The sequence below is a fragment of the Grampus griseus genome, assembly GCF_964374135.1.
Source record: "Grampus griseus genome assembly, chromosome: 7".
NCBI classification, from domain to species: Eukaryota; Metazoa; Chordata; class Mammalia; order Artiodactyla; family Delphinidae; genus Grampus; species Grampus griseus.
This window is the reverse complement of record NC_139001.1, coordinates 50,377,035-50,397,804: the sequence shown is the minus strand read 5'-3', so window position 1 is coordinate 50,397,804 and position 20,770 is coordinate 50,377,035. Positions and strand designations below refer to the sequence as shown.

Below are 20,770 nucleotides of genomic sequence, written 5' to 3'. Positions count from 1 at the left end.
ACTGAAGCTGAACAGGAAAATGAAAAAAGAGTAGAAAGAAATGAGGACGGTTTAAGAGACCTCTGGGACAACGTCATGTGTACTAACATTTGCATCATAGAGGTCCCAGAGGAAAGGGGCCGAGAACATATAAGATTTTACCTAAATTCATACCAGTTGATCTAAGTCAGCATGGCAATTATTTTGACAACCTAGATAGAGTGGTCTGTTTGTCAGACTTTCTAACCTTTGCCAAAGAACAGCTGATAAAATCCTAATGTATACACTTTGCTTGTAATGTATGGTTTAACTGTTTTTCACATAGATCTGTGTGTCTTGTAACTGAAATGTAGGTGAACATTATTGTGCATGTTACTAATTAATCTGAATCAGTTACACATATTTAGAATAGTGTGCATGTTTTGATGTCTTGGTATAATTTATTATAACTTATGAAAATATTTTCTTTAAAAATTACTGATAAGTGATTTTCATATGGAATTACATGGAGACTCTAACTTAAAGCAAATTTTCTTAACTTTTTTATCTTGACTGTTAGAGCACATCCTTACAACGATAAAATTTTTAAATGAATAAATTTTGTTTATATCAGGTCCTCTTATAGATTAGATTATAACGTATAATGTATTGTTGGGTAGATATTATGTAGTGTTCAGATCTATTAGCAAATATGTATTCATGTTTTGAATTGTTAAAAACTTTGATCCAATATTTCAAATAACACAGTTTTCCAAGGAAAATGTCTTATTAAGAGCAAAGATTAGATTTAATCCCCACAGTCCTTACTATGTCATGTAGGTCTCTTCATTCTTTCAGAATCTGGAGTAGCTGTCAGAATTGATTGACTGTGTGCTTAACCAGTGCTGCAGATAGTAGAAGAGCTTAAATGTCAGTCTCTCACACTGTTTCTCTTCATTTCTCTCAACCACACAGACTGTCATCAGGTTTGGCTCTTGCTTTCTTTTGTTGCTTCCTTTCTTTTTACAGCTTCTTGGTGACATTGATCATGCAGTTGAAGGTTGCTTCTTATTCAAGTAGGGCTTGGAAGAGTCAAAAAAAAAAAAAGGTATTGTTAGTTTGACAGTTGAAATAGTACGTTTTCTTCTTACAGAAAAAATTATACAGAAAATGATAAAGGCAGTGTGAGAAATATATGACTTTTTTTCATTCTGATCTCAAGGAAAATTTTTAACTAAAATAGGTACAAACCTGTAGTAAATTGGTTGTTTTGGTTGTTCTAAGTTGTTTTGGTTTTATGTACTTTCAGATGCTGCTGTTAATTCTGGAGAACTGTGGTTTGTGAACTTTTACTCCCCAGGGTGTTCACACTGCCATGATTTAGCTCCCACAGTACGTATTTTTTACATCCTGATTTAAAGTTTTACTATTCACAACTGATCTGTTATTTGAGTGTTTTTTTAAATTTGAGTGTTTTTTCTATTAGTAGTAACTATAACAGAAATGACTATAATATTTTTTCACGTGTATATGGTTTTATTTCCTGAGCATAATCTCCTTTAAGAAAGTACAGCCTGGGGACTTCCCTGGTGGTGCGGTGGTTAAGAGTCCGCCTGCCAATGCAGGGGACACAGGTTCAAGCCCTGGCCCGGGAAGATCCCACATGCCACGGAACAACTAAACCCACGGAACAACTAAACCCGTATGCCACAACTACTGAGCCTGTGCTCTAGAGCACAGGAACCACAACTACTGAAGCTCGCGCGCCTAGAGCCCGTGCTCCGCAACAAGAGAAGCCACTGCGATGAGAAGCCTGCGCACCACAACAAAGTGTAGCCCCCTCTCTCCGCAGCTAGAGAAAGCCTGCGCGCAGCAACAAAGACCCAGTGCAGCCAAAAAGAAATAATTAATTAATTTTAAAAAAGAGGAAAGTACAGCTTGAAGAATGTTCAGGGAAAGATAAATGATCTTATCAGAAGAAACTTTTTTTTTCCCTCATAGTGGAGAGACTTTGCTAAAGAAGTAGATGGATTGCTTCGAATTGGAGCTGTTAACTGTGGCGATGATAGAATGCTTTGCCGAATGAAAGGAGTGAACAGTTATCCCAGCCTCTTCATTTTTAGGTCTGGAATGGTAAGAGATAAAATTGGCATTTTTTTTTTTTAATTGGTAGAACATTATAACAAGGGGAATACTAGAGAAAACACTGTGAATTTGTAGAATCTTTTGATTTTTAAGTCTTATTTTAGATGCCATCTAACTATAGTCATAATAAACATTTTTTATTATACTGTGAATACTTTTAGATGGCATTAGTTTGTCTTTGTTCTATTTCAAAATTAAATGTTTGCCAATTTCAGTTTCCATCTTAAAGAACATAATGTTAACCAGTATGCATGTTGTACTTTATAATTTACAAAGCATTTTACAGGTGTTTTCTCTCATTGAATGTAAAGTTCTGACTTCCCTTCCTCTCCCCAGTGTTGTGATAAAAGTGAAACTAAAAACATTATAAATAGTATTATTTGAATGTCTGACATGGAATGTGTGCAATCAGGATTCTTAGCATGTCAGTTAGAAATACACTGTACCATTGAGACAGAGCTTACTTATTCAGAATAATGGAGAATCAAGGTATTTGGTATGAGTTTTAAAAAGAAAAAGTAAAAGACATTTCTCTTTTTATAAATAAAAATATAGGCTGCAGTGAAATACCATGGTGACAGATCAAAGGAAAGTTTAGTGAATTTCGCCATGCAGCATGTTAGAAGCACAGTGACAGAATTATGGACAGGTAATTTTGTTTTCATAATTTGCTTGATTTTCAAGGATACTTTGAATTGGTATTTTAAGTTTTTTAGTGGCAATGTTCTGGTCATGATACTGAAATTTTTAAATATCTTTTCCATGCTTCTTAGAAGGGAATTGTATCATTTGTTCTGAGCCCTACTAAATAGTAGGCATTTAATAAATTAACTATATTTAGACATAAACTAAAACAGTTTTGATGTAGGACATGGGTATGAAGTGGGGCTAGGTGAAAAGGCAACTTTGAAAGTGCAACTAAATATTTAGTAAACCAAGTGTTTTATTGCTTTCATAAGTATACTACATCAGGCAGTAAATTCATGCCTGTATTCAGTTTAATTTTGAAATTTAAAAACTCTTCTAATCTTAGGTTTTGAATTCATCAAGTGACTTTAGGTGGGTTATTTAATTATCTGTACTACCCATGAAATTATAGTATTTACTTCTAAAGGGATGCTCTTATCATTCATTGAATACAGTTATGTCTCTGAAACTATGTTAAATACTAGGGCTGTAGTAATAAACTACGTAATCCCTGCCTTCCAGGTCCCCATTAGTAAACCATTAAAATGCAGTGTAGTAACCATTATGAGAGGTAAGCTTAGGGAAGCATGAAGGATATGAAAGAACTCAGGTGGGGAAAGGAGGAAGGGTTAGGAAATTCTTCTTGAACGAGGTCAGATATAACCTGTCTTGAAAGTGAAGAGGAAGCCTTAAAAGGTCACTGTATTTGGAAACTGGCAGTATTTCATGAATCTAACAAAAAGATGGGTAATGGGTAGAGTGGCTTGGGGAAGAATATGGCTGGCTGAATGGGTAGACAAAGCTCAGATCACAAGGGGCCTTACTTGCCAATTTGTTTCTTAATGAAATAATGAATTTAGATTTTATGTAATTAAAAAAATAAATAGTTGAAGGAATTTGATATGCTCAAGAGGATTTTTAGGAATCCTGAAAACTACTCAGAGTGGATTGGAAATGGGTGACATTAGAAGGGAAAACCCATTTAGAAAACAGTTTCCATTATGGAGGAGTAAATGATCAGAAATGTTCTTTATTTTCTCTTAAGGAAATTTTGTTAACTCCATACAAACTGCGTTTGCTGCTGGTATTGGCTGGCTGATCACTTTTTGTTCCAAAGGAAGAGGTAATATTTGTTATTTTGTTATGATGAAGAGACTATGACATTTGATTTTTAGGTGACAATCTTTTTTTTTCCCGGGTTTATTGAGATATAATTGACATAGAACATTCTGTAACTTTAAGGTGTACAGTTTGTTGATTTGCAACACTTACATGTTGCAAAATGATGACCACCACCACGACATTAGCTAACACCTCCATCCTGTCCCCTATTTACTATTTCTTTCTTGGGGCGAGAACATTTGAGATCTACTCTCAGCAGCTTTCAAGTATTTTATACAGTATTGTTAGCTATAATCACTATATGCTGTGCAGTAGATCCCCAGAAGTTATTAATCTTGTAACTGGAAGTATGTACCCTTAGATTAAGTGAAAGTCTTAAGTATGCTTCTATAATTGATTATTTTCAAAATACAATTTGTACCCAGTTATTTTTTTATTTAATGAATATTTCTTTTTGATTATTTTACACATAGGTTATAAAATTAATTTCCTTTTTCTTTTTTTGAAATTGAAGTATATATTTACAATATTGTGTTAGTTTCAGGTGTACAGCATAGTGATTCAGTTTGGTTTTTTTGTGGAATATATTCCAATAATGGAATATATTCCATTATAGGTTATTACAAGATATTGTGTATAATTCCCTGTACTATACAGTAAATCCTTGTTGCTTATCTATTTCATGTAAAGTAGCTTGTTTCTGTTAATCCCACACTGTTAATTTGTCCTTTCCTCCCTCTTTGGTAACCATAAATTTGTTTCCTGTGTCCATAAGTGTGTTTCTGTTTTGTATTAAATAGATTGAGTTGTATTATTTTTTAGATTCCACATATAAATAAATAATATCATATATTTGTCTTTCTCTGTCTGACTTACTTCACAAAGTATATTCTCTGGGTCCATCCATGTTGCTGCAAATGGCAATATTTCATTCTTTTTATGGCTGAGTAATATTCCATTGTATCCATACCACATCTTAAGCCAGTTGTCTGTTGATGGGCACTTGGGTTGTTTCCATGTCTTGGCTATTGTAAATAGTGCTGCTATGAACATTGGGGTGCGTGTATCTTTTCAAATTACAGTTTTTGTCTTTTCCAGATATATACCCAGGAGTGGAATTTCTGGATCCTATGATAGCTCTATTTTTAGTTTTTCTTGAGGAACCACCATACTGTTTTCCAGAGTGGCTGTACCAGTTTACATTCCCACCGACAGTGTAGCAGGGTTCCCTTTCCTCCACACCCTTTCCAGCATTTATTTGTAGACTTTTTGATGATAGCCATACTTACTGGTGTGAGATGATACCTCATCATGGTTTTGATTTGCATTTCTTTAATAATTAGCCATGTTGAGCATCTTTCATGTGCCTGTTGGCCATCTGTATGTATTCTTTGGAGAAATCTCTATTTAGGTCTTCTGCCCTTTTCTTTTTATTCCTTTTTGGCCACGCAACACGGTATGTGGTATCTTACTTCCCCCAACCAGGGACTGAACCTTCTTCCCCTGCATTGGAAGCACAGAGTCTTAACCACTGGACCACCAGGGAAGTTCCTGCCCATTTTTTGATTGGGTTTTTTTTTAAATTTGGTCATATGAGCTATTTACATATTTTGGATATTAACCCCATTTCAGTCACATCATTTGCAAATATTTTCTCCCATTCCTTAAGTTGTCTTTTCATTTTGTTGAAGGTTTCTTTGCTGTGCAAAAGCTTGTAAGTTTGATTAGGTCCTATTTGTTTATTTTTGGTTTTTATTGCTTTTGCCTTGGGAGATTGATCTAAGAAAATATTTCTACAATTTATGTCTGAGAATGTTTTACCTATGTTCTCTCTTAGGAATTTTATAGTGTTGTGTCTTATATTTAGGTCTTTAAATCTTTTTTTTTAATTGATGTATAGTTGATTTACAGTGTTGTGTTAATTACTGCTGTATAGCAAAGGGATTCAGTTATACATACATTTACATTCTTTTTTTTAATATTCTTTTCCATTATGGTTTATCATAGGATATTGAACATAGTTCTCTGTGCTATACAGTAGGACCTGGTTGTTTATCCATTCTGTATGTAAAAGCTTACATCTGCTAACCCCAACCTCCTATTCCATTCCCCCCCAACCCCCTCCCCCTTGGCAACCACCAGTCTGTTCTCTATATCTGTGATTCTTTTTCTGTTTCATAGGTTCATTTGTGTTGTATTTTAGATCCACATATAAGTGATATCACACGGTATTTGTCTTTCTCTTTGACTTTCTCTAGTTGCGTCCATGTTGCTGCAAATGGCATTATTTCATTCTTTTTTATGGCTGAGTAGTATTCCATTGTATATATGTACCACATCTTCTTTATCCATTCATCTGTCGATGGACATTTAGGTTGTTTCCATGTCTTGGCTATTGTGACGAGTGCTGCTGTGAACATAGGGGTGCATGTATCTTTTTGGAATGGAGTTTTTTTTTGGTTTTTTTTTTAGCGGTATGCGGGCCTCTCAGTGCTGTGGCCTCTCCCGTTGCGGAGCACAGGCTCAGCCGCTCCGCGGCATGTGGGATCTTCCCAGACCGGGGCACGAACCCGCGTCCCCTGCATCGGCAGGCGGACTCTCAACCACTGCGCCACCAGGGAAGCCCTGGAATGGAGTTTTGTCTGGATATAAGCCCAGGAGTGGGATTGCTGGATCATATGGTAATTCTGTTTTTAGTTTTTTGAGGAACCTCTATTCTGTTCTCTATATTGGCTACACCAACTTACATTCCCACCAACAGTGTTGGAGTGTTCTCTTTTCTCCATACCCTCTCCAGCATTTGCTATTTGTAGACTTTTTAATGATGGCCATTTTGACTGGAGGTGGTACCTCAGTGTAGTTGTGATTTGCATTTCCCTAATAATTTGTGATGTTGAGCATCTTTTCATGTGCCTACTGGCCATCTGTATTTCTTCTTTGGAGGAATGTCTGTTTACGTCTTCTACCCATTTTTCGATTTGGTTGTTTGGTTTTTTGTTGTTGAGTTGTATGAGCTGTTTGTGTATTTTGGAAATTAAGCCCCTGTTGGTCGCATCATTTAAATATTTTCTCCCATTCTGTAGGTTGTCTTTTTGTTTTTGTTTATGGTTTCCTTTGCTGTGCAAAAGCTTTTAAGTTTGATTAGGTCCCATTTGTTTATTTTAGTTTTTATTTATATTGCCTTGGGAGACTGATCTAAGAACACACTGGTATGATTTACGTCAGAAAATGTTTTGCCTATGATTTCTTCTAGGAGTTTTATGGTGTCATGTCATGTTTAAGTCTTTAAGCCATTTTGAGTTTATTTTTGTGTATGGTGAGAGGGTACATTCTAACTTCACTGATTTACATGTGGCTGTCCAACTTTCCCAACACCACATGCTGAAGAGATTGGTTTTTCTCCATTGTATATTCTTGCCTCCTCTTTTGAAGATTAATTGACCGTAGGTGTGTGGGTTTATTTCTGGGCTCTCTGTTCTGTCCCATTGATCCATATGTCTGGTTTTGTGCCAGTACCACACTGTTTTGATTACTGTAGCTTTGTAGTATTGTCTGAAGTCTGGGAGGGTTATGCCTCCTGCTTTGTTCTTTTTCTTCAGGATTGCTTTGGCAATTCTGGCTCTTTTATGGGTCCATATGAATTTTAGGATTATTCTAATTCTGTGAAAATGTCATGGGTAATTTGATAGGGATTGCATTAAATCTGTAGATTGCTTTGGGTAGTATGGCCATTTTAACAATATTAATTTTTCCAATCTAGGAGCATGGGTTATCTTTCCATTTTTTTGAATCATCTACAGTTTCCTTTTTTAATGTTTCATAGTTCTCATCGTATAAGTCTTTCACCTCCTTGGTCAGGTTTATTCCTAAGTAGTTTATTTTGGGGCTGTGATTTGAAAAGGCATTGGTTTTTTACATTCTCTTTCTGATATTTCATTGTTGGTGTGAAGAAATGGAACTGATATCTCTATGTTACTTTAAAATTTTTTTATACAGCAGGTTCTTATTAGTTATCTGTTTTATACATATTGGTGTATATATGTCAGTGCCAATCTCCCAGTTCATCCCACCACCAGCCCCCACCCCTGCTTTCCCCTCTTGGTGTCCATATGTTTGTTCTCTACATCTGTGTCTCTATTTCTGCCTTGCAAACTGGTTCATCTGTACCATTTTTCTAGATTCCACATATGCATGAATATATGATACTTTTCTCTTTCTGACTTCATTTTGTATACAGTCTCTAGGTCCATCCATATCTCTACAAATGACCCAATTTTGTTCCTTTTTATGGCTGAGTCATATTCCATTGTATATATGTACCACATCTTCTTTATACATTTGTCTGTCGATGGGCATTTAGGTTGCGTCCATGACCTGGCTATTGTAAATAGTGCTGCAGTGAACATTGGGGTGCGTGTGTCTTTTTGAATTACAGTTTTCTCTGGGAATATGCCCAGTAGTGGGATTGCTGGGTCATATGGTTGTTCTATTTTTAGTTTTTTAAAGAGGCTCCAAACTGTTCTTGATAGTGGCTGTATCAATTTACATTCCCACCAACAGTGCAAGAGGGTTACCTTTTCTGCACACCCTCTCCAGCATTTGCTGTTTGTAGGTTTTCTGATGATGCCCATTCTAACCGGTGTGAGATGATACCTCACTGTAGTTTTGACTTCGATTTCTCTAATAATTAGTGATGTTGAGCAGCTTTTCATGTGCCTCTTGGCCGTCTGTATGTTTTCTTTGTAGAAATGTCTGTTTAGGTCTTCTGCCCATTTTTGGATTGGGTTGTTTGCTTTTTAATATTGAGCTGCATGAGCTGTTTATATATTGTGGAGATTAATCCTTTGTCCATTGATTCATTTACAAATATTTTCTCCCATTCTGAAGATTGTCTTTTCATCTTGTTTATGGTTTCCTTTGCTGTTCAAAAGTTTTGAAGTTTCATTAGGTCCCATTTGTTTATTTTCGTTTTTATTTCCATTACTCTAGGAGGTGGATCAAAAAAGATCTTGCTGTGATTTATGTCACAGTGATCTTCCTATGTTTTCCTCTAAGAGTTTTATAGTGCCTGGTCTTACATTTAGGTCTGTAATCCATTTTGAGTTTATTTTGTGTATGGTGTTTATTTTGTGTATGGTGTTAGGGAGTGTTCTAATTTCATTCTTTTACATGTAGCTGTCCAATTTTCCCGGCACCGCTTATTGAAGAGACTGTCTTTTCTCCATTGTATATCCTTTCCTCCTTTGTCATAGATTAGTTGACCATAGATACATGGGTTTATCTCTGGGCTTTGTATCCTGTTCCATTGACCTTTGCTATTTTCTTTATTTCTCTTTCATTTATTTGTGCTCTGATCTTTATGAGTTCTTTCCTTCTACTATGGGTTTTGTTTGTGCTTCTTTCTCTAGTTCCTTTAGGTTGTAAGGTTAGATTGTTTATTTGAGATTTTTCTTGTTTCTTGAGGTAGGATTTTATTGCTATAAAATTCTCTCTTAGTACTGCTTTTGCTGCATCCCATACGTTTTGGATCATCGTGTTTTTGTTGTCATTTGTCTTTAGGTATTTTTTTATTTCCTCTTTGATTTCTTCAGTGATCTCTTGGTTATTTAGTAGTGTATTGTTTAGCCTCCATGTGTTTGTGTTTTTTACTTGTTTTCCCTGTAATTGATTTCTAATCTCATAGCGTTGTGGTCGGAAAAGATGCTTGATATGATTTCAGTTTTCTTAAATTTACCAAGGCTTGATTTGTTACCCAAGATGTGATCTATCCTGGAGAATGTTACGTGTGCACTTGAGAAGAAAGTGTAATCTGCTGTTTTTGGATGGAATGTCTTGTAAATATCAGTTAAATCTATCTGGTCTATTGTGTCATTTAAAGATTGTGTTTCTTTATTAATTTTCTGTCTGGATGATCTGTCCATTGGTGTAAGTGACGTGTGAAAGTCCCCCACTATTATTGTGTTACTGTCGATTTCCTCTTTTAGAGCTATTAGCAGTTGCCTTATGTATTGAGGTGCTCCTATGTTGGGTGCATATATATTTATAATTGTTATATCTTCTTTTTGGATTGATCCCTTGATCATTATGTAGTGTCCTTCCTTGTCTCATGTAACATTTTTTATTTTTTAAGTCTATTTAATCTGATACGAGTATTGCTACACCAGCTTTCTTTTGATTTCCATTTGCATGGAATATCTTTTTCCATCCCCTCACTTTCAGTCTGTATGTGTCCCTAGGGAAGTGGGTCTCTTATAGACAGCATATATACGGGTCTTGTTTTTGTATCCGTTCAGCGAGCCTGTGTCTTTTGGTTGGAGCATTTAATCCATTCACCTTTAAGGTAATTATAGATATGTATGTTCCTATTACCATTTTCTTAATTGTTGTGGGTTTGATTTTGTAGGCCTTTTTCTTCTCTTGTGTTTCCCACTTAGAGAAGTACCTTTAGCATATGTTGTAGAGCTGGTTTGGTGGTGCTGAATTCTCTTAGCTTTTGCTTGTCTGTAAAGCTCTTGGTTTCTCTGTCGAATCTGAATGAGATCCTTGCCGGGTAGAGTAACCTTGGTTGTAGGTTCTTCCCTTTCATCACTTTAAATATATCTTGGCACTTCCTTCTGGCTTGTAGAGTTTCTGCTGAGAAATCAGCTGTTAACCTTATGGGAGTTCCCTTGTATGTTATTTGTCATATTTCTCTTGTTGCTTTTAATCATTTTTCTTTGTCTTTAATTTTTGTCAGTTTGATTAGTATGTGTCTCAGCGTGTTTCTCCCTGGGACTCTCTGCACTTCCTGGACTTGGGTGGCTATTTCCTTTCCCATGTTAGGAAGTTTTCAACTATAATCTCTTCAGATATTTTCTCGGGTCCTTTCTCTCTCTCCTCCTTCTGGGACCCCTATAATGCAAATGTTGGTGCATTTAATGTTGTCCCAGAGGTATCTTAGGTTGTCTTCATTTCTTTTCATTCTTTTTTCTTTATTCTGTTCCATGGCAGTGATTTCCACCATTCTTGTCTTCCAGGTCACTTATCCATTCTTCTGCCTCAGTTATTCTCCTATTGATTCCTTCTAGTGTATTATTAATTTCAGATATTGTATTGTTTACTTCTGTTTAATTCTTCTAGGTCTTTGTTAAACATTTCTTGCATCTTCTTGATCTTTGCCTCCGTTCTTTTTCCAAGGTCCTGAATCATCTTCACTATCATTATTCTGAATTCTTTTTCTGGAAGGTTGCCCGTCTCCACTTCATGTGGTTGTTTTTCTAGGGTTTTATTTTGTTCTTTCATCTGGTACATAGTCCACTGCCTTTTCATATTGTCTTTCTTTCTATGAATGTGGGTTTTGTTCCACATGCTGCAGGATTGTAGTTCTTCTTGCTTCTCTGTATGTTACCCTTGTATCCTGCTACCTTGCTGAATTTATCAGTTCTAGTAGTTTTTGTGTGGTGTCTTTAGGGTTATTTATATATAGTATCATATCATCTGCATATGATGACAATTTTACCTCTTTCAATTTGGATGTGTTTTATTTCTTTCTCTTGTCTGATGGCTAGGACTTCCAATACTATGTTGAATAGAAGAGGTGAGAGTGGGCATCCTTGTCTTGTTCCAGATTTTAGTAAGGCTTTCATCTTTTCACGGTTGAGTATTGTATTGGCTGTAGATGTGTCATAAATAACTTTTCTATCTTGAGATATGTTCCCTCTGTACCTATTTTGGTAAGAGTTTTTATCATGAATGGATGCTGAATTTTGTCAAGTGCTGTTTCTTCATCTGTTTAGATGATCATGTGGTTTTTGCCTTTCTTTTGTTTATGTGGTGTATCACATTAATTGAGTTGTGTATGTTGAACCATCCTTGTGAATTTAGGATGGATCCGACTTGGTTGTGGTGTATGATCTTTTTTATGTGTTGTAAGATTAGTTTGCTAATGTTTTGTTGAGGTTTTTTGCATCTATATTTATCAAAGATATTGGCCTGTAATTTTCTTTTTTGGTTGCGTCTTTGTCTGATTTTGGTAACAGGGTGATGGTGGCTTCATAGAATGTTCTTGGGAGTGTTCCCTCCTCTTCAGTTTTTTGGAAGAGTTTGAGAAGGGTTGGTATAAATTCTTCTTTGTATGTTTGGTAGAATTCACCTGTGATGCTCTGTGGTCCTGGACTTTGTTTGTAGGGAGTTTTTTAATTACAAATTCTCTTTCACTTCTAATGATTGGTCTTTTCAAATTATCTATTCCTTCTTGATTCAGTTTTGGTGGGCTGTATGTTTCTAGAAACCTGTCCATTTCTTCTAGGTTGTCCAATTTGTTGGCATATAATTGTTCATGGTGTTTTGTATTTCTGTGGTATCAGTTGAGATTTCTCCTTTTTCATTTCTTATTTTGTTTATTTGTGTTCTCTTTCTTTTCTTCTTGGTATGCCTGGCCAGGGGTTTGTTTATTTTCTTTATCCTTTCAAAGAACCAGCTCTTTGTTTTATTGATTATTTTTATTTTTTTAATCTCTATTTTATTTATTTCCTCTCAGATCTTTATTATTTCCTTCCTTCTGCTGACTTTAGGTTTTGTTGTCCTTTTTCTAATTCTTTTTAGTGGTAGGTTAGTTTGTTTATTTGAGATTTTTCTTGTTTTTTGAGGAAGGCCTGTATCACTATGAACTTCACTCTAAGAACTGCTTTTACTGCATCCCAGAGATTTTGTATCATTTTGTTTGCATTGTCATTTGTCCCAAGGTATTTTTTAATTTCCTCTTTGATTTCATCGTTGACCCATTGGTTTTTTAGTAGCATGTTATTTAGTCTCCATGTAATCGTTTTTTCCTCATTTCTTTTTTTGTGGTTAATTTCTACTTTCACGGCATTGTGGTTAGAAAAGATGCTTGAGATAATTTCTATGCTCTTAAATTTGTTGAGGCTTGTTTTGTGCCCTAGTATGTGGTCAATCCTAGCGAATGCTCCATGTGTACTTGGAAAGAATGTGTATTCTGATTTTTTTGGGATGTAATGTCCTGAAAATACCAATTAAGTCTAGCTCTTCTGTTATATTATGTAGGGTCTCTGTTGCCTTATTGATTGTCTGGAAGATCTGTGCATTGATGTGAGTGTGGTGTTAAAGTCTCCTACTACTGTTGTATTCCTACCAATTTCTACCTTTATCTCTGTTAATATTTGTTTTATGTATTTGGGTGCTACTGTATTAGGTGTATGTATGTTGATGAGTGTGAAGTCCTCTTGTATTGATCCTTTTATCATTACGTAGTGTCCTTCTTTATCCTTCTTTATGATCTTTGTTTTAAAATCTGTCTTGTTTGATATGAGCGTTGCAACTCTTACTTTCTTATCATTTCCTTTTGTATGAAATATCTTTTTCTGTCCCCTCACTTTCAATCTATGTTTGTCCTTTGCCCTAAAATGGGTGTCTAGTAGGCAGCATATTTTAGGCTCTTGTTTTTTTAGCCAGTCTTCCACTCTGTGTCTCTTGATTGGAACATTTCGTCTGTTAACATTTAAGTTAATTATAGATAGATATGTATTTATTGCCATTTTAAACCTTGTTTTCCCATTGATTTTATATTTCTTCTTTGTCTCTTTGTTTTCCCTTTTGTTGTTTTTTTTCCACACACGCACACTGTATTTTATTTTTACAAGAGATAAATAAACTGACACCAAGCATTGTAAATGGATGACCCTTTTGTGGTTTTATGATTTTCTTTTGTATTATACTTGTGTTCTCTTCTTTTTGGTTTTTGTGAATCTATTGTATGTTTTTGATTTGTGGTTACCCTGCTTTTCTAGCGTGTTAACCCTTCCTATTTCTGCTTGCCTTAGACTGGTAGTCTTATAGGCTCAAATATATTCTAGGAAAAAAATATATACACATTTTCTTACTCCCCGCATCTTATGATTTTTGATGTCCCCGTTTACACCTTCATGTTCATCCTTTTGCTGTTCATTGTGGTTATCATCATGTTCACAGAAGTTTTTGATTTCTTTTTTTTTAATTTGTGTACTGGCTTATTTAAGTGACTTACTTTGAGGTTGTGATTTTCTCTTTCCTATATTGTCCTGCTTTTCTCTCTGATGTTGTTTTTTGGCCACGTCATGTGGCATGCAGGATCTTCGTTCTTGGACCAGGAATCAAACCCATGCCCCTGCTGTGGAAGTGCAGAGTCTTAACCTCTGGACCACCAGGGAAGTCCCCTGAGAAATTCTTTATCTCTCCTTCTATTCTAATGATAATCTTACAGGGTAGATTATCCTATGTTGTAGATTTTTCCCTTTCAGGACTTTGAATATATCTTGCCAGTCCCTTCTGGCCTGCAGTGTTTCTGTAGACAAATCAACTGATAGTCTTATGGTGGTTCCCTTGTAATTAACTCTTTTGTTTTTCTGTTGCTGCCTTTAGAACCCTCTCTTTAACTTTTGCTATTTTTATTATCATATGTCTTGGTGTAGGTCTGTTTGGGACCCTCTGTGCTTCCTGTACATGGATATCTGTTTACTTCTTTAGGTTTGGGAAGTTTTCAGCCATAATTTCTTCTAATACACTTTCCGTCCCTTTTTCTCTTTATTCCACTTCTGGAATCCATATTATGCATAGGTTGGCACGCTTTATATCAGAGGTCCCCAACCACTGTGGCCTGTTAGGAACCAGGCCGCACAGCAGGAAGTGAGTGGCAGACAAGTGAGCGAAGCTTCATCTGCCACTCCCCATCGCTCCCGCTCACTCATTACCACCTGAACCATCACTTGCATTACCACCTGAACCATCCCCCACCCCCACCCCCACCCCCATCGGTGGAAAAATTGTCTTCCTCACCGGTCCCTGGTGCCAGAAACGTTGGGGACCACTGCTTTATATTATCCTGCGGGTCTCTTATATTGCTTTCATTTCTTTTTCATTTGGCTTTCTGTCTGCTGTCCTGATTGGGTGATTTCCATTACTCTGTTTTCCACATCACTTATCTGTTTTTCTGCACTATTCATTCTGTTTTTCATTGCTTTAACTCAGCTTTCATGTCGGCAAATGAGTTTTCTAATTTTTCTTGGTTCCTCTTTATAGTTTCTAGTTCCTTTTTACACTATTCTGCATTTCTGTTGATCGCCTTTCTTAATTTCTTTAGTATTTTCATTACCTCCGTTTTGAACTCAGTGTCTATTAGACTGAAGAGGTTTATTTCATTATTTGTTCTTTCAGGGGAATGCTCTTGGTCTGTTAACTGAAAGTGGTTCCTCTGCTTCTTCATTTTAGTTATATTTCTCTTACTCCCTGAGTTTAGGAGAAACAATTATCTTGTGGCTGTTTACATGTGGGGGCGTCCCTGTGTAGTTTGTGTGGGTTTAATTTATTTGTTGTAGGGGCTGTTTTTAGTATGGATGCCTGTCACCTCTTTCCTCAGCATGTGCTTGTTGTTATCCCCTTGATAGGGGGTGTGCAGATGCAGTGGCTGGTGCCCAGTCCTGGGGTTCTTGACAACAGTGGCAGCTCAGGCGACCCCCTGGAGCATGCGATGGGAGCAGGGGTGGCTTGCAACCACTCCTGAGGTCTGGGAGGGAGGCGGCGGCAGCCTGCAACCGCTCCTGGCATCTGGGCAGGCAGTGGTGGCAGCTTGTGACGTCCCCTCGTTCCCTTGCAGGCACTGCCCTACCCTCTGCAAGTGTGTGCACAGGGAAGAAGGCTACAACCCGCATCCCGCCCCTCCCCTCACGCACCCCCCAAATAATGGCAGCTGGCCTCTAAGGCGGCCCAGGCTTCCTCTGTGCACACCACCATCCATGGTCGCACTGGATTCCAGCACCCCCCAGGGCTGTCTTCACACAGTCAACCCCAGTCCTCTCCCCAGTTCTGATTTCTGAAGCCTGAGTTCCAGTACCCAGCCCCTGCCCGCACTGGCAGACACATGCCTCTGGCTGGAGAGTGCAGGGTGGTGGCACTGACCGTTTGTGCAGTTCTTCCTTCACTCTGGCTGCCACAAGCTAGCTGCTGCACTCTTCTCCGAGTCTCTGAAGCTCCCCTTCTGTCCTGGCCAATCTCCCTGCCAGGGGGGCTGGCACCTTTCCTCTTTCACAGCTCCCTCCCAGGGACACAGGTCCTGTCTTGATTCCTTTCTTTTTTTTCTTTTTTCCTACCTGGTTACATGGAGATTTTCTTGCCCTTTCAGCAGTTTGAGGTGTTCTGGCAGTGTTCAGTAGATATTCTGTGAGAATTGTTCCACATGTTGATGTATTTTTGATGTATTTGTGGGAGAAGGTAAGCATCACGTCCTACTACTCTGCCATCTTGATTACTCTCTCCTTTAAATCATTTTGAATTTATTTTTGTATAGGGTGGGAGGGGAGTAAATTCATTGATTTACATGTAGCTGTCCACCTTTCTCAACACCATTTGTTGAAGAGACTGTCTTTTCTCTATATTGTTGTTTCCTTTGTCATAGATTATTTGGGTTTATTTCTGGGCTCTCTGTTCATCTATATGTCTTTGTACTAATACCATGCTTTTTGATTACTGTAGCTTTGTAGTATATTCTGAAGTTGAGAAGGGTTATGCCTCCAGCTTTGTTCTTTTTCCTTAGAATTGTTTTAGCAATTCTGGGCCTTTTGTGTTTTCATATAAATTTTAGGATTATTTGTTTTAATTCTGTGAAAAATGTCATGGTATTTTGATAGGGATTACATTAAATTTGTAGATTGCTTTGGGTAGTATATCCATTTTAACAATATTCTTCCCATCTAAGAATATAGGATATCTTTCCATTTTTTTGAATCATTTTCATTTCCTTTACCAGTGATTTATAGTTTTCAGCACGTAGGTATTTCACCTCCTTGGTTACGTTTATTCCTAGGTATTTAAATTTTTTGATGAGATTTTAAATGGGATTTTTTTTTTTACTTATTTCATTTTTAGTGTATAGAAACATGACAGATTTCTCTGTATTAATCTTGTATGCTGCTATCTTGCCAAATTCCTTGATTAGTTCTTATACTTTTTTGGGTGAAGACTAGGGTTTTGTATATAGAGTATTGTATGTCATCTGCAAAGGGTGGCAGTTTTACCTTTTCCCTTCCAATTTGGATACCTTTTATTTATTTTCCTTATCTGATTGCTGTGGCTAGGACGTATAATACTCTGTTGAATAGAAGCTCTGGGAGTGGGCATCCTTGGTTTATTCCTGAATTTAGAAGGAAGACTTTTACTTTTCACCACTGAGTATTATGTTTGTTGTGGCTTTGTTGTAAATGGCCTTTATTATGTCATACTATGTTCCCTCTACACCCACTTTGGTGAGAGTTTTTATCATGAACGGATGTTGAATTTTGTGAAATGCTTTTTCTGCATCTGTTGAGATGATCATGTGATCATGTGGTTTTTGTCTTTCCTTTTGTTAATGCGGTGTATCACACTGATGGATTTGCATATGTGGAACCATCCTTGTGATCCTGGAATGAATCCAACTTGATCATGGTGTATGATCCTTTACAGGTATTGTTGGATTCAGCTTGCTAATATTCTGTTGAGGATTTTTGCACCTATATTCATCATAGATACTGGCCTGTAACTTTTTTTGTGTGTGTAGTGTCTTTGTCTAGTTTTGTAATTAGGGTAAAAGTGGCCTCATAGAATGAATTTGGAAGTGTTCCCGCTTCTTCAGTTTTTTGGAATAGTTTGGGAAGGATTAGTTTAAGTTCTTTATGTTTGGTAGAATTCTTCAGTGAAGCCATCTGGTCCTGGACTTTTGTTTGCAGAAAGTTTTTCTTTTAATTATGATTACAGATTCTGTTTCACTTCTAGTGATTAGCCTGTTCAAACTGTGTTTCTTCTTGACTTAGTCTTGCCAGGCTGTGTGTTTCTAAAAATTTGCCCATTTCTTCTAGGTTGTCCAGTTTGTTGGCATGTAACTGTTCATTGTATTTCTCTTCTGATTTTTTGTATTTCTGTGATATCAGTTATTTCTCCTCTTTCATTTCTTAATTTCTTTAGTGGGGTCCTCTCTTTTCTTCTTGATGAGCCTGGCTTGTCGATTTTATTTATCTTTTCAAAAAATCAACTCTTGGTTTTATTGATCTTTTTTGTTGCTATTTTTTTCCCTGATCTATTTTATTTCTCTCTGATCTTTATTATTTCCTTGCTTCTGCTGACTTTGCACTTTGTTTTTCTTTTACTAATTCTTTTAGGTGGTTGGTGAGATTGTTCATTTGAAATTTTTCTTGTTTCTTGAGTTAGGCCTGTATCACTGTGGATTTCCCCCTAAGAATTGCTTTTGCTGCATGCCAGAGATTTTGTAATGTGTTCTCATTTTCCTTAATCTCAAGGTATTTTATAATTTCTTCTTTGATTCCATCTTTGATGCATTTGTTTCTTAGTACCATGTTGTTCAGCCTCCACATGTTTGTTCTTTCTCTGTTTTTCTTTCCATAGTTAATTTCTGATTTCATACCATTGTGGTCAGAAAAGATGCTTGAAATAACTTCTATCCTCTTAAATTTGTTGAGGCTTGTTTTATGACCTAGCATGTGGTCTGTCGTATAGAACATTCCATGTGCACTTGAAAAGAATGTGTATTCTGGGGTTTTCAGGGGATGTAGTATTCTGTAGAAATCTATTAAGTCCAACTGGTCTGTTGTATCATTTAAAACCACTGTTTCCTTCTTGATTTTCTGTCTGGATGATCTGTCCTTTGATGTCAGTGGAGTGTTAAATCTACTATTACTGTATTTTTGTCAGTTTTTCCCTTTATGTCTTTTAGTATTTGCTTTATATATTTATGTACTGCTATATTAGGTGCATATGTGTTAATGAGTATAATATCCTCTTGTGTTGATTCCTTTATCATTATATAATGCCCTTCTTTGTCTTTTTTTATGGGCTTTGTCTTAAAGTCCACTTTGTTTGATATGAATATTGCTACCCCCACTTTCTTGTCATTCCCATTTGCCTGAAATATCATTTTCCTTCTCCTCACTTTCAGTCTGTGTGTGTCTTTTATCCTGAAGTAAGTGTCTTGTAGACAGTATATTTCAGGTTCTTGTTTTTCTTTCCAATCAGCCAGTCTTTTGATCAAAGCATTTAGTCTGTTGACATTTAAAGTAGTTGATAGGTTTGTATTTATTACCATTGTAATCCTTGTTTTCCAGTTGTTTTGTAGTTAGTTTATTTTTTTGTTTTTTCTTTTGGTCTGATGATTTTCTTTTGTTGTATGCGTGACTTCCTTTCTTTTTGGTCTTTGTGAATCTATTTTATGTTTTTGATTTGTGGTTACCATGGAATTGAGGTGTGTTGACCCATAACTATCTACTTGATGTAAACTGATAGTCACTCAATTCAAACACATTCTAAAAGATGTACATTTTTTATTCCCCTCCCTGGTACTTTGCAATTTTGATATCCTATCTTACATGTTTATACTTATACTTTTATTTTTATTATAGAGTCACTTTTACAATTTTTTTTGACTGTTTAGTCTACATACTAGTTTATTTAAGTGATCTTCAATTCTTACTATGTATTTGCCTTGCCTATTTTGATCTTCTCTTTCCTAGAGTGTCTTGCTCCTTTTCCATTTAGAGAAGACCCTTCAATATTTCTTTTAGGGTAGGTTTAGTATTACTGAATCTTTTTAGTTTTTGCTTGTCTGAGAAATTCTTTATCTCTCCTTCTATTCTAAATGATAATCTTGCTGTATAGAGTATCCTAGGTTGCAGGTTTTTTCCTTTCATAACTTTTAGTATATTATGCCACTCCCTTCTGGCCTGCAAATCAGCTGATAGCCTTATGGGGGTTCCCTTGTAATTAACTCTGTGTTTTTCTCTCACTGCCTTTAGGATGCTCTTTTTGTCTTTAAGTTTTGCCATCTTAATTATATATCTTGTGGGTCTGTTCAGGTTCATTTTGTTTAGGACCCTTTGTGCTTCTTGTATCTGGATATCTGTTTCCTTCTTTAGGTTTGGCAAATTTTCAGCCATAGTTTCTTCAAATAAGTTTTTGATCCCCTTTTCTCTTCTCCTTCTCAAACCCCTATTATGCATAGGTTGGCACATTTTATATTATTTTATAGATCTTGTAAGTTCCTTTCATTTTTTTTTTCACTTGTCTTTGTCTGCTCTTCTGATTGGGTGATTTCTATTATTCTGTCTTCCAGCTTATTCATTCTTCTGTGTCATTTAGTTAGCTGTACATTGCTTCTAGATTTCTTTTTATCTTAGAAATTGAATTATTTATCTATTTTTGATTTGTTCATCTTTGTAGTTTCTAGTTCCTTGTTACAGTGATATGCATTTATATTGATCTTTCTTAATTCATATAGCGTTTTTATAACCACCTTTTTGAACTTGGTGTCTGGTAGACTGGTGAGCTCTGTTTCATTATTTGTTTCAGGGGATTTTTCTTGCTCTTTTAATTGGGTGTATTTCCTCTGCCTTTTCATTTTACTTAACTGTCTCTGAATTTAGGAGAAACGATTATCTATTATGGTCTTAAAGGGGTGTTTTTATGTGGTAGCATCCCTGTGTAGACTCTGTGTGTATGATGGACACCAGCCATGTCTTTCTTCGGGGTATGCTGGTCGTTATCACCTAGATAGGGGGTTTGGTTGGTTTTGAGGGATCTAAAGACTGTGCAGGGTGTGAGGTGGGACTTCCTCTTTGCTGCATAGCTGTTGCCGCCCTGTCAGGGACAGGGCCTGCTCCTCAGCTGTTGGAGTAAATGCCCTGTGGGTCGGGCTCAGTCAGGCTCCATTCCCCTTGAGTGGTGCTCTGCCCCGAAAGGAGGTGATTGCTGAAGCAAGTGAGGCCCATGTGCTCACAAAGGACCAGTACATCACCTCTGTAGGCATCTGAGGCTCCAGTCGGAACCAGCCCAAGTTCTCATCCCT

At 36.6% G+C, this 20,770-nt stretch overlaps 1 protein-coding gene across 2 annotated transcripts in view; it reads left to right on the top strand.

Moving 5' to 3' along the window:
- The window catches only part of DNAJC10 (DnaJ heat shock protein family (Hsp40) member C10), a 59,735-nt gene that overhangs the window by 10,513 nt on the left and 28,452 nt on the right, over nt 1-20,770 (top strand). For both annotated transcript variants that reach the window (XM_082658633.1, XM_082658634.1), the window contains exons 6-9: nt 1,268-1,350; nt 1,960-2,091; nt 2,659-2,752; nt 3,836-3,913. In XM_082658633.1, coding sequence (XP_082514759.1) covers nt 1,268-1,350; nt 1,960-2,091; nt 2,659-2,752; nt 3,836-3,913 — 387 coding nt within the window. The remainder of the gene's footprint in view (nt 1-1,267; nt 1,351-1,959; nt 2,092-2,658; nt 2,753-3,835; nt 3,914-20,770) is intronic.